Consider the following 12,126-nt stretch of genomic DNA (forward strand, 5'->3'; position numbering starts at 1 on the left):
GCAACTCCCCTATGAGGAAAGGTGACAGGTCCTGGGACAGTTGAGTTTAGGGGGTCATTTAAAATGATGCCTAGTGTGGACAAAATGGACAAGGAGACATTTTTCTCCTTCTCATCTAATCCTAGAACCCAAAGGGTCCATCATCCCATGAAGCTGATGGGTGGGAGATTCAGGACAGATAAAAGGAAGGACTTCTTCACAGAGCACACAGTTAAACTGTGGAACTCACTTCCACAAGATGTAGCGATTGTCACCAATTTGGTTGGCTTTAAAAGGGGGTTGGATAAATTCCTGGAGGTGGCGGCGATCCATGGCTACCGGTCCTGAGGGCTACATGCCACCTCCAACCTCAGAGGCAGTGAGCCTACATATGCTCCAGTTGCTGGGGAGGGTGCTGTTGCGCTCAGGTTCGGCTTGTGGCTTTCCCCTCTGGGGCAGCCGCTGGTTGGCCCCTGCGCACAGAGTGCAGGGACTCGAGGGACCCTTCCTTCCGGGCTCCTTTTCTGTTCTTGAGCATCTCAACATCTGTCCTAGGTAGGGTGGATGTTTTAGGAAGGCTCCCTCTTGTGGGCATCCTAGAAATTTCAGGCAAAGGAGCCCAAATTCAGGTATCTTATTTAAGGGTGGGAATTATTCATTCAAGCCCAGTTACAGCTTCATTTTGTGTTTTGCAGGTGGGGGGGGGAGAAGGATGGATGCATTTTTAGCTGCTTCTTGGTTTTTATAATTCGCCTCCTTACTCTTCTTGTTCTGCAAGCTGAAGCCTAGCTCAAGAAAAGTGGGGGACGGACAGGCACAAACCCTGCCAGGGGGAGGCGCTGGCGACAGCCTCCGTCACTGGGGCAGGCAGGCGGGGTCTCCCCCTGCCCCCCCCCAATCCACGTCCTTCCTCCTTCTCCAACAACAACAGCACTCAAAGACTGGCATGCCAGGCAAAGCGTCTAAAAAACAAAGTACAAACTTTATTTTGTTTCTTTACAAAGGCACAAGCCTCATTTTCCCCACTTTCTTAACAAAATATAATAGCATCTCAATGAACACGAAGACCCGAAAATTGTAAAAATTAAAAAAAACAAAACAAAGAAAAATACCAAAAAAAAAAAAAAGAGAGAGAGAGAGAGAGAGAGAAATAACTGAGGAACAGCTGTGGGCTGGGGAGGGACCTACCGAATACCAACAGGCCCTAAACAACACTGGCCCGGACCTCTAGCCAAATGGGGGAGGCGGGGGGGTGAGAAGGGGGGCAACGAAAAGCCACGATCACAGAACAGGAACGCTCAGGGCGCGGTCAGACCCACGGAACGGATTAAGTGCTTCAAGAACAGGAGGGAACAACCCATGGGGGGGGGGGGAGAAGCCAAAAGGGGCAGCACTGTCCTCAGCCCACCCCTCCAGACTGAATGGGGCCATCTTTAAAAAAGGGACGCCCCCTCCCAGACTACGGAAAAGGTCTGACGCCTGAAACAGCCCCTGAGAACGGAGGGAAGCCCATCGGCCCACGCTACAGAGGGGGCTTTTCTCTGGCCACCGGCTCAGCAAGAGCGGCCAACAGCAACTGGAAGCCCTGGAGGTGGGGGGTGGCAATGGGACACAAGTTCTGCTAGCCAGCCCCCAACTTCTGGGCCTCTTGCCTCCTCTAGATGAAACCCAGGAGCTGAAAATCACCCCCCCCCCCCCGCCAACCGCTCCAAAAGAGGCGCCCTCTTCAAGCTAGCAGGGATGAAATGCAATGCCCAGCGCCATCCCATCCCAGAGAGACAGCGCAAAGCCAGCGGGGTCAGGGGAGAGGTGGGGGCACACGGGGGCGGGGTTTCTTTTTTGCCACACGTGACTTTGTGAGGCCACAGGCGAGTTCTCTGCACCCACAGAAGAAGTTCATCCCTTGAGTGGAGGGTGCCAAGTCCCGGATCCGTCCGTCCCACCCACTCGCCCAGGACTGGCCCTCCCCTCCCCACTCCCCACCTGCTCTCCGCTCCAGCGCTCCCCCCACAGCGCTCCCCCCCCTCAGCCCCCCGGCTTGCTTTCAGCTTGTCCAGGTTCTAATGCTCCCTTTTACAGTATTGAAAGGTCATAAAAGAGACCCAAATTTCATGGTATTTTGTAAAAATTTCAGCATATTTCTCTGAAGTCCCCTCCCCACGCCCTGCCCGGCCCCCTCCCTCCCCCCGCAGCCAGGCGTGGGTCAGGGCATCTCAGCCTTGCTGTGCTCCATGGAATCGCTGTCTTCCGCCTCGGAGTCAGAGGCTGTGTCCGAGTTGGAGGGGTCCAGGCTGGCCCGGGTGGGGGTCACGATGACGGCACGCCGGCGCTGCTCCTCTTCTTCCAGCAGTTGCTTCTCCTGCGTCCCCTCAATGTGCTGGATCGCCTGGGGTGGGGGGAGCAGCGTGAGACCCAACCCAGCCACACCCCCTCCTCAAAAGACAGCGTGCGCAAACCAGGCCGGGGGAGGCTGGCCTCCCTCAGACATCCCCCCACCCGCACCCCACGGAAGCCAACGTGCTCACCTGAACGATAGTGTCCAGATTTTGCCTGGATGTAGAGATAGTGTTGATCACGGAGGAAGGGCCCATGGTGACCACGGTGACATGGTGAGAAGGCGGCGGCGGCGCGGGCACAATCACCGTCGGGTGGTGGGTGGGCGCCGGAGGGCCGTGTGCTGGCAGCAGCTGGATGGGGAGAGAGAGAGGCCCAGCGTCACGCGGCTGCTTCAAAAGGCCCGTGCGGCGCTGTGGAGGTGGGAGACGAGGCCCTTTTGGGTGTCCCAGAAGCGAGGAGCAGGCCCGAGTCAGAGGAGCAGGCCTGAGTCTGGGCTTGAGAGACACAGGCAGCAACACCCCTGCGAGGGAGGCCCCTGGGCCACTCAGGCCAGCAAGCGCCAGGCAGATGTGCCACGTCCCCTTCTCCCAAAGTTACCCCAACCCTGCAGGGCCCCGGACAGTCTGTGGCGACGGGAGGGGGAGAACTGGAGCCCCCTCCCCCAGGTTCAGCCTGAGGTTTCCACATCTGTCCTGCATCAATTCTCTTTTCCAGCTGCCATTTTCGAGACGGCAGGGCAGACATGCGTCACTCCCAAAATGGCAGCTGAGCTGGGCAGGTGCAGGCGGACTTTGGTTTTGATGGGCAGCTGGGGAGAAGCCAGCTGCTCAAGGGGCCCAGTCCCACAGAAGATGGGGGGTTGCTGTGCCCCTCCCCACTGGCCAAATCCTGACACACACTGGCCAAGCCTCTGCCAGTCAGTCCCTGAGTAGAAGAGAGGGTGAAGGGCGCACGGTCCGGAGGGGCAAAGGGGCTCCAGGCGTCTCACCTCTGGGGAAGGGACGGGGGGAGGGAGAGGGCCACAAAGCTGATGCCCCCGCCAACCCCCATCCCAAAGAGAGCTTCGGGCAAAGCACAGCCCCCGCCACCCTTCCATGCCCACATCTCACACAACGCCCTACGTCATCACGGCCAGAGGGAGCTGCACGTCAGCAGGAGCTCCCTGCCCCGGGCGCAAGAGTGGCACTCTGGGAGTTGCAAGAGTGCGAACGGAGCCTGGAGCGGCGTCGCGGCAGGGAGGGCCTCCCCCACAAGCCTCCCGCATTTCCTGTATTGTTGGGGGTGGCTAAAGATCAGCCCCCGGTGACAGCCAAGTCGGCTCTACGTGCCCCCTCTGGCATTTCCCCCTCGAGACCCTCGCCTCGGGCATTTTCCGCCCGCACAGCAGGCCTCTACCGCCCAGCTGCACCTGCCCGCTCAGGGTTGCGCACACCGAGCCCTTTCCTTCTGCCAGGAGGCAGAAAGCGTCGCGGACGCCACGCTTCCTGCCCCGCCCGGCCTGGCCCAGGGGAGCAGAGGCGGCAGGCAGGCAGGCCTCCTCGGCTGGGGCCGCAGAACAGCCAGCCCCCGGCCCCCTCATCGGGCCGTACCTCCCCACCCCCTTGGATCCCGGTCCGTGCGAGTCCGACGGAGACTCCGGGGAAAGGTCCGGCCAGGAGCCAGGGTATCGCAAGGGGGCTGGGCGCTGGGTGCTGGCTGCACACTCACCTGGCCGCGGGCCTGCCGCTCGCGCTCAGGCTTCTCTGGGTGCAGCGGCCTCACCTGTTCCTGCTGCTGCTGGAGCTGCACCTGCTGCGCGATCACCTTCAGCTTCTCTGGGTACATGTGGGCCTCCAAAGAGCGCACCTGCCAGCCAGCCAGCCAGAGAAAGCCCCGGTCACTGGGGAAGGGGGGAGCAGCGCCCCCCGCCCTCCCTCCCGCCCTGGAGCTCGCTGCGTGCAGGGGCGGGGGAGGGAGGCCCATACAAACGCCGCCTAACGGGGCAAAAAGGCGCCCCGTTCTAACGCCTGCCCCCCCCAACCCAACCCTCTCTGCCCCTTCAACAACCCAGAGCTCGATCCATTTGACAGCACCCTCACAGCCAAGAGTGATCCTCTGCAAGCGTGGCCCAGACAACGTGTCGCTTCTTCTCTGTCGACCCGGAGGGGTTTTAAGAAGAAGAAAAGCTCCACCAATCCTCCTCCTGCAGACTCCAGCAGGCGCTCTGCACGTGCTCTGCCCTCACCTGCTCCTCCAGCATCATCCGGACCGAGCGCTCCTTGTCCAGCTGCTGCCGGAGCTCAATCATCTCCCTGCGCAGGTCCTCGGCCTTCTCGTCCTCCCAGATGTCCGGAGACCCGATGCCCTCGTCTTTGTCCTCTGCTCTCCGTCGCTTTGGGGAGGAGCCACTGAACTCCTGCCAGGCAGACCCAGGGGTGTTGGGGAGGGGCAGACAGTCAAGAACCGCTCCGCTGGCAAAACAACAACACCTCCAAACCCCGCCCCCACTGCCCCCACAGCCTCCTGGGGGGCAAGGCCCTTTCTCTGTGGGCAGGAGAGGGATCCCCTTTTGCCCCCAGGAAAGTTGTGTCCAAGCGAGGGAGGGAGGGAGGGGGGTCCACAGCAGTTACCTGGATGAACCGCTTGAGCTGAGCGTTCTGTTGCAGGAGCCGCGTCTTCTCCTGCTCCAAAGAGAAAATGTACTCTGCTGTCTGTTGAAGGATCGCTGCCTGGAAAGGTGGGTGGGGGGACACACAAAAGGTTAGAGGGAAAGCCTGACTTGCCTGGCTCCCCTCCTGCTCCCAAACAAGCCCTACAGCAGCCCTGTGAGCAAGTGCAAAGGAGACCAACGCAGGACAGGAGTCTCCACCGAGTCCCGAGGACGCACAGCTCAACGTGCCCAGCTCCTTTCCCTGCCGGGGGTGTGTGTTAGAATGGGGGGTGGGGGGAGGCCTGACGCAAGATCGAGACAACGGCCCGCCGATGCAGCGTCCTCTTCCCCACAGCAGCAAACCCAACGCCCCAGTGAGAGCAGCAAGGAGGGCCTGTGTGAATCAGCAGAGCCTGGAGGTCGGATCAGGCCCAGGGACCACCTAGCCCAGCACTCTGCTCACATGGGGGCCCAATCAGCTGCCGACCAGGAACCCACAAGCAGGACAGGAGTGCAACCTCATAACCCTCCCACCCATGCTCCCCTGCTGCTGCTGAACATGGGCTTTCTGCCATCGATCCTGGAGGCAGCACTTGGCCATCAGGACTAGTAGCCATTGATATAGCCGCCTCCTCCTCCTCCTCCTCCTCCAGGAATTTGTGTCCAGCCCCTTCCAAAGCCCTCCAGATGTTTTGCGGTAGCGAATTCACCTCTTTTCTAAGCTAAACCGTCCCGGACATTGGGACTTTTCACTCCAACCCTTTGATAATTTTAGTTGCCCCCTTTTGCCTCTTTTCAAACCCTGCGACAAGAGCTCCACACAGTTTTCCAAGACTTGATGTCTGCGTACAGTACTGGCAGTTTTATTTTTGACTCCTTTTTCAAATGATCCCCAACAGGGAACTCCAATTGCCCCACAACAGGCTGGTTTTTGCCTCGGGAGGCGCACGCGCACGCACGCACACACACCAAACTGCCAGCCGTCTCCCTGCGTTTCTGCTTTGCAGTTAATTCCGAGGAACCGGACTTTGCCCTTCTGCCAGTTTGGAGAGATCCTTTTGGATCTCCTCACAATCCCTGTTTGTTTAGCCACTCTCCATCTTTTCGGGTCATCAGCAAACTTGGCCACCTCACTGCTCCCTCGTAATTTCAGATCATTTATGACAAAGTTAGAAAGCTTTGGTCCCAAGACAGTTCCCTGCGGGACCCCAGTGTTTGCATCCTGCCGTGGGGAGAATTGTTTATTTCTCCTCTACGAAGTTTAGCTCAAGTAGAGGCCTGAGAGATAGGAGCCTCCCCCCCCCCCCCGCCCCAACAATGGGACCAAATGGCACTGGAGCACCTACTGACCAAGACTTAAAAATTCAAGAATCCAGGTTCCTTGTATTTTGTGCCCCCAAATGTCCTCCTCCTGCCCATCACCACCTGCAACCACAACTACTGGTGTAAGGAACATTCATGCACCTGGCGCAGCACAGGTATATATATACCTGGAGCCTTTTCAACGCTACCTACATGGTTCCACATGCAAATCCCCCCAAAAGATGAGGGCTGGGGGTAGGTGGCGGCCCAGGGAGGGAGCCGGGCTGCCACGCCCTCCCTGGACTCAGGCTGCTCCTCGCCTGCCTGCCTGTTCCTTACCTTGCTAAGCTTCTCCCCATCTGTGTGTGGGATGAGGGTCTTCAGGGACTGGAAGCCCGCGTTGATGCTCTGCATGCGCCGCCTTTCATTGCTGTTGGCGATCTCCCTGCGGATCCGCCGCTCCTGGTCCCTTTGCGTCTCTGGGGTCAGCGGGATGTTGGCCAGGCTGCAGGGGACAAGGGCAGGTCAAGCCGGGCCTCTAGTCCCACCCCACGGACCCAGACCGGCCCTGTTACCACCTTCAACGACGGCAACCAGCAATGAAGCAAGGCTAGTGACTCGGCTCTGGCCTCATGCCACGGCAAGGGCCACGGCTCCGTGGCTGAGTCCTTGCTTGGCAGGTGGATGGCCCAGGCTCCATCCCAAGGTAAGGATGGGGGAAAGGGCCTCCCAGCTGAAGCTACTGCCAGGTGATACGGAGCCGGAGGGACCCACGGTCTGAACAGGCCGGCTGGGAGCCCAATGGCCCCTCTTTGTCCACATCAGAGCAAGCATCACTTTGGAACTAGGTGCGAAATGACAACAGGCTCGCTGCTGTCTTTATGAAAAGCACGTGCCCAGGTCTGTGTTGACGCAGGGTTCGCATCTGAATTCAAGAGCTCTTGCAGAGGGCCACGCCGCCCCTCCTCCCACATAGCCTTAATCCTAGAAGGTACCGGCCAGTGAGCCAGCAGCTGGCCAAAGCCTCTCGCTCAGGCCTCAATTAAGCCAACAACTAAACAATCCATGAACGCTCCAGGCACAGCTCTGTCCCCAAAGCAGCACCGGAAAAAAGGTTAAAAGTAAAGCATCTCCAGCCATTAAATCCAAACACAGTTCCTACAGGAACCCATAAGTACAGGACTCTCTCCTGGCCTCGCAGCAGCAGACCCACACCAAGGCTTAGCAAAGGAGTTTGGCAGTCCCTAAATTCAGAACGGGGCGGGGGGCATGACAAGGGAACTCTGGCCAAAGCCAGCCTTAATGGAGGGCTGTGGGCAGGGCTATAGGGCAGCCCCTGCCCCCTCACCCCAGGTTTCACGCATCAGCTGAGACTAGAGACAAGCTGGAATTTTGCGAGAGGTTTTTAGGATTGCTTTACGGTACTGTTGTTATCGTGCCTGTTGCTGGCTGCCCTATGCAGAGAGGTGGGTGCACCTCTCCACACCAAATGTGAGGCAGGCCATAGCTTTTAAGACAGCCCTTTTAAGAGTGACTCGAGGGAAGGGTTGCTCCCCTGGGGATGGAGACACACACACTCACTTCCGTTAGCCTGCTGCTCCCTTTGACCAAACAGAAAGCCTGCACAACCTGCTTCACTAGAGGTAAGAGTGGGATGAAATGCTTATGTCCGCCAGGGCCAAGAACAAATGCCCCCTGGACCACAATAAAAGTAAATTCCACCACCGTCACTGGGAGAGGAGGAGAAAAGAGCTTGTGTGGCAGGGTGGTTCTGCTCAGGGGGCGAGTCCTCACTTGGCCTGACAGAGCCCCTGCTCCACGTGCAGGAGGTCGGGCCTCACTCCCGGCTTCTCCAGGAAGGACCAGTTGCTGCTGCTGCTGCCAGTCAGTGTCGACAATATTGGGCTAGAGGGACCCAGGGTCTGAGGCCGCTTCTCGCCTTCCTTACATTTTACCAACCCTGAAATAACCCACCGCTCCAAAGGCCTGCAGAAGGACGCTCAAGTTCCCAGAGGGGTGGGCAAAGCAGGGTGTGCAACAGGGGTGCTGCGCCCATGACCCACCTAGACTGCCTGAAGAGGTGCCGGAGGAGCTCAGCCCCGCCTGGAAGCCTGGACTCAGATCTAGCATGGCTCCGTCCAGAGCGGGTCCTTTTGTCCGGTTATTCCCTCCTAGGCGCCCCCGGGCTGATCCCCGGTGTGCAAACAGGTTCGGGAGCTCAGCAATAGCGACCCCACCCCCAAGCTGCCAGGTTGCACGCCCTGCTGCGGATCGAGAGGGCGAGCGCTGTGTGGCGCGGCGGCGGAGGGCCCGGATGCCCCCGGCGGCCGCGGCATCTCGGCGGGGCGGGGACCACCCTGCGCCCACTCCCACCCCGCGCGGCCCCGAGCAGCCCCCGGGCTCCCCTTCGCACAAAGGAGCGTCTCCAGCGGAGGCCGGACAGGGGAGAGGGCTCGCCCGGCCGCCCGGGGCACCTCAGCGCGGCCCAGCGCCGCGGCCCCGGCCACGTGCGGCCCCGAAAGGGCGAGCCAGCCGGCAGCCTTTGTGCGCCGCGGCAGCGTGGCCCAGCCGAGCTCGGCACTACATGTCCCGGCAGCCCGCGGCGGAAAGGCCCGCCCCTTCGGAGGCTGCACAGTCACCGCCAGGCCCGGCCTGGCCCGGCCCAGCCGCCGCGATGGTAGTAAACACGCGGCCGGCGGGACGGCAGCCGGGGAGACGCGGGCGAGCGCCCAGCCCGGGGTGGGGGGGGGACGGCAGGGCAGGGCAGGGGCGCCCCGACGGGCAGGAGGCGGGGAGCCGCGCAGCACCAGCAGCAGGAAGGGCGAAGGCGAGGCGGCAGGGCTGCATTGTGCCCGCCCGCCCGCCGCCCAGCTGCACGCCTTCGCCCTCGCCGCCGCCGCCCGCTCTGCTCCGGCCGTCGCGACCCCCCCAGCCAGCCCCGCGCGGGCAGCCCAGTCCCCGCAGCGGGGTCGGCTCTGGCGCGCAGCCAGCCGGCCGGCCGGCCGGCCACAACAGCAGCAGCAGCAGCGGGCGGGCGAGCCAGCGAGGGCAGGCGGGCAGCATGGCCGGGGCGCTCGCCCGCTCGCTCGCTGCGCCTGCAAACAGACCCACGTGCGCCCGCCACCGGTGCTCCCGCTGCTCCGGGCGGCCGCCAAGACGCCTCCCGCAGCACGGGGACGCACCGGCCGCCCTCCCCGCGCGCGCGCGCGCCCGGCCACCAGCTGCTCCAGCTCGCTCGCCCCTCCGGCCGCCCGCCGGGACTCCGCGGGGCCCCGGCCCGGCTCGCCCGCACGCACACCCACCTGCACAGCCCGCCGATCACCTCCTTCTCGGATTTCCTGAAGTGCTGCAGCGACGGCACCTTCTGCGCGGGCACCATAAAGTACTCCATGCCCGGCCCGGGCGGAGGGGGGGGGGACGGCGCGAGGCCGCCGCCGGGGATCGGGGCCGGGAGCGTGCAAGAGCGAGGCGTGGGGGGAGAGGCGCGTGTCCGTCGGTGGCTCGCTCGGTCCGTCCGCCCCTCCGTGCGGCTCCGGCTCGCGTGTGTGCGTGTGCGTGTGTGCGCGCGCGCGCGCGCGTGTGTGTGTGTGTGTGCCTCTCTCTCTCTCCTCAAGGCGGGAAACAGCTGGTGCGAGCGCAGCGCTCCCTCCCCGCCGGCGCCGCCTCCGCCAGCCACCGGCCCATGTAAACAAAGGACTATTTGCCGCGGCCCCCGCCGCCCGCCGCCGGCCCGCCGCCGTCGCCGGCCCGCGCCCGCTCCGCCGGCCGGCCCCACCGGCCCCGCGCCCTCAGCCCCCGCGGCCCGCGCCGCCCCACGGCCCGCGCGGCCCGCCGCTGCCTGCGCCACTACGGGGTGATGCGGCCCATCAGCTGACGGCTTGGCACGGCGGAGCACAGCGAGGCTGGAGCGCACGGGAGGCAGGCGGGCGGGGCGGGCCGGCAGGGCGCCCGAGGAGAGGGGTGGGTGGTCCACCACAGCCCCCTCCCGGCCGCCGCCCCCTCCCCTCCCCTCCCTCCCCTAGCCAAGAGCGCTGCCTTCCCGATCCCGGGCACGTGTCGCCCTCCACGTGCCTGCAGCCGGCCTGCTCCACGCGCACAGCTCCCTGCCCCGATGACCGCGCAAGCCGCGGCACACCGAAGGCGACAGAGCGATGGGGGCCCCCGAAGCCTGAGGCTCGATTCCTTTGGACCCCCAACGAAAGAGGGTAGCCTCGCGGAAGGGCCGGGCGCCCCCTCCTGCTGCTCAACCCGAGAAGGCGCCTGGCCCCGTGCTTGGGCACGGCAGCGGGACTCTGGCGCTCCGTGCAGCCCTCGCCCCCCAGTTCTGGCTGTCATGTAAGCTCTGTCCCTCCTGTCGCCTTACACAGCAACGGGCTTCCTCCCTCTACAACCATCGCCCAAAGCAGGCCAGTGGTCCTGAGCTTGGACTCTGCACCCAATATCACAAGGGGCCCTTTTTCCTGCGTGTGCCCCCCACCCCACCCCTCTGCTCTGCGGAGAGATGCCCTCGTTGGAGAGCACAGCTGGCAGGGTGGGTGGATTGGGGCCAAGCACGCTGCCTCTGTCCGCCTCCTCCTGTCATGTTCTGAGCGAGGGACGGGGCACCCTCGCCTCAGGCCAGACCCAGACGTTTTGCAGCCTGTGGTGGGCCAGCAAATGACCCCCCCACACACAAACACCCTCTTTCAAGGAGGGCATTTTAGCCTGGCCTGAGGCTGAATAACCCTGACCACCTTTCCACGTCCCTGGCAGTAAACATATATTAATAACGTTGATTGATTTGCTGCTATTTATGAATTGCATTAAAAATATTTTCTAAGCTGCTGCTGCTCCTGATGTGTGTGTTTAATTGCACTTGGACATTTGTGTTTTTGTAGTATTGTAAGCCGCCTTGTGAGGGCAGTGTGCCCTGAAAGGCAGGTCTCTTAAATAATATTTATTATTACACTTATATCCCGGCCTTTTTCCTCTTGCTAGGAACTCAAGGCGGCTTACATGGCCCTCCATCACCTCCTCTCCATTTTATCCTCACAACCACCCTGTGAGGTAGGTCAGGCTGAGAGTCTGTGAGTGGCCCAAAGTCACCCGGTGAACGTTATGGTTGAATGAGGACTTGAACCCGGGTGTTCCAGTCCAACACTGCACTACACTGGCTCTTAAATAATAATGTAGATAAATAACTATAATACAATATTGTACAAAGCTTGGAAGAGAAAATAGCATGTGGAAAAAGGGAAAGTTTGTCTCACTGTCCTGGGAAAGCCTATTGGAAGAAGTCCGTTATCAGTAGGCAGCAAAGCCCCTGAAGGGTCGGTGTCCGTCTAATTTGTAGTGGCAGGGAGTTCCGGAGGGTGGGCGCTCTGCCACTAAAAGCCCTGTTCTGAGCTGTCATGGACTTGCCTCCCCAAATCTTTGCACCTTCCAGCAGTGTAGCTCCTGATGAGCGCAGGGACTGGCACACAAGGAGCAGGCCAGGCGATCTCTTCAGTGCCGTGATCCTGAGTTGTTGAAGGCTCCATGAGCAAGAACCAGAACCCTGAAACCTGCCCTGTCAGAGCAGTTCCCCTCAGCAGAGGCATCGTACAACAACAATAAGCTGTGTACAAGGCCGGTTACCAAGCTGGCTGCAGCTTCTGAACCAAGTTTAAAAGCATCAAGCTTATAATGAACGGACAGCCCTTTGCTGCCCTTTTATGACACCCAGATCAGCTGCCTGAGGCTGCCACCTCACTCTGCCTCATGGAAGGGCCGGTCCTGGATGGGGTGAGGAGAGCTGCTCTGGACTCTTTTCACCAGGTAACTCAGGCAACTGGCAGCCCATTTCTCCAGTTGCTTCCCCAATTCTGCTGGCTTTTCCCATATATATTAAGAGGTGTGTA

General features: G+C 61.3%; 2 protein-coding genes across 4 annotated transcripts in view; one reads left to right on the forward strand and one right to left on the reverse strand.

Annotated features, from left to right (window-relative positions):
• POLR3K (RNA polymerase III subunit K) overlaps window positions 1–12,126 on the forward strand; it is a 181,344-nt gene that overhangs the window by 146,958 nt on the left and 22,260 nt on the right. The gene's annotated exons all lie outside the window — the stretch shown is intronic.
• On the reverse strand, window positions 2,138–9,664 carry TFAP4 (transcription factor AP-4). Of its 3 annotated transcripts, none has more exons than XM_063142932.1 (7): window positions 9,550–9,664; window positions 6,587–6,752; window positions 4,926–5,024; window positions 4,541–4,711; window positions 4,078–4,161; window positions 2,505–2,666; window positions 2,138–2,365 (listed from the first exon to the last, which is right to left on the reverse strand). In XM_063142932.1, exons 1-7 carry the CDS (start codon window positions 9,636–9,638, stop codon window positions 2,183–2,185), a joined length of 954 nt encoding a protein of 317 aa, XP_062999002.1. In that variant the 5' UTR covers window positions 9,639–9,664; the 3' UTR covers window positions 2,138–2,182. The 3 variants fall into 3 exon arrangements, with proteins under 3 accessions (XP_062999002.1, XP_062999000.1, XP_062999003.1); XM_063142930.1 differs by having other exon boundaries at window positions 4,024–4,161; XM_063142933.1 differs by lacking the exon at window positions 4,078–4,161.

This window comes from Elgaria multicarinata, chromosome 17 (assembly GCF_023053635.1).
Source record: "Elgaria multicarinata webbii isolate HBS135686 ecotype San Diego chromosome 17, rElgMul1.1.pri, whole genome shotgun sequence".
Classification (NCBI taxonomy): Eukaryota; Metazoa; Chordata; class Lepidosauria; order Squamata; family Anguidae; genus Elgaria; species Elgaria multicarinata.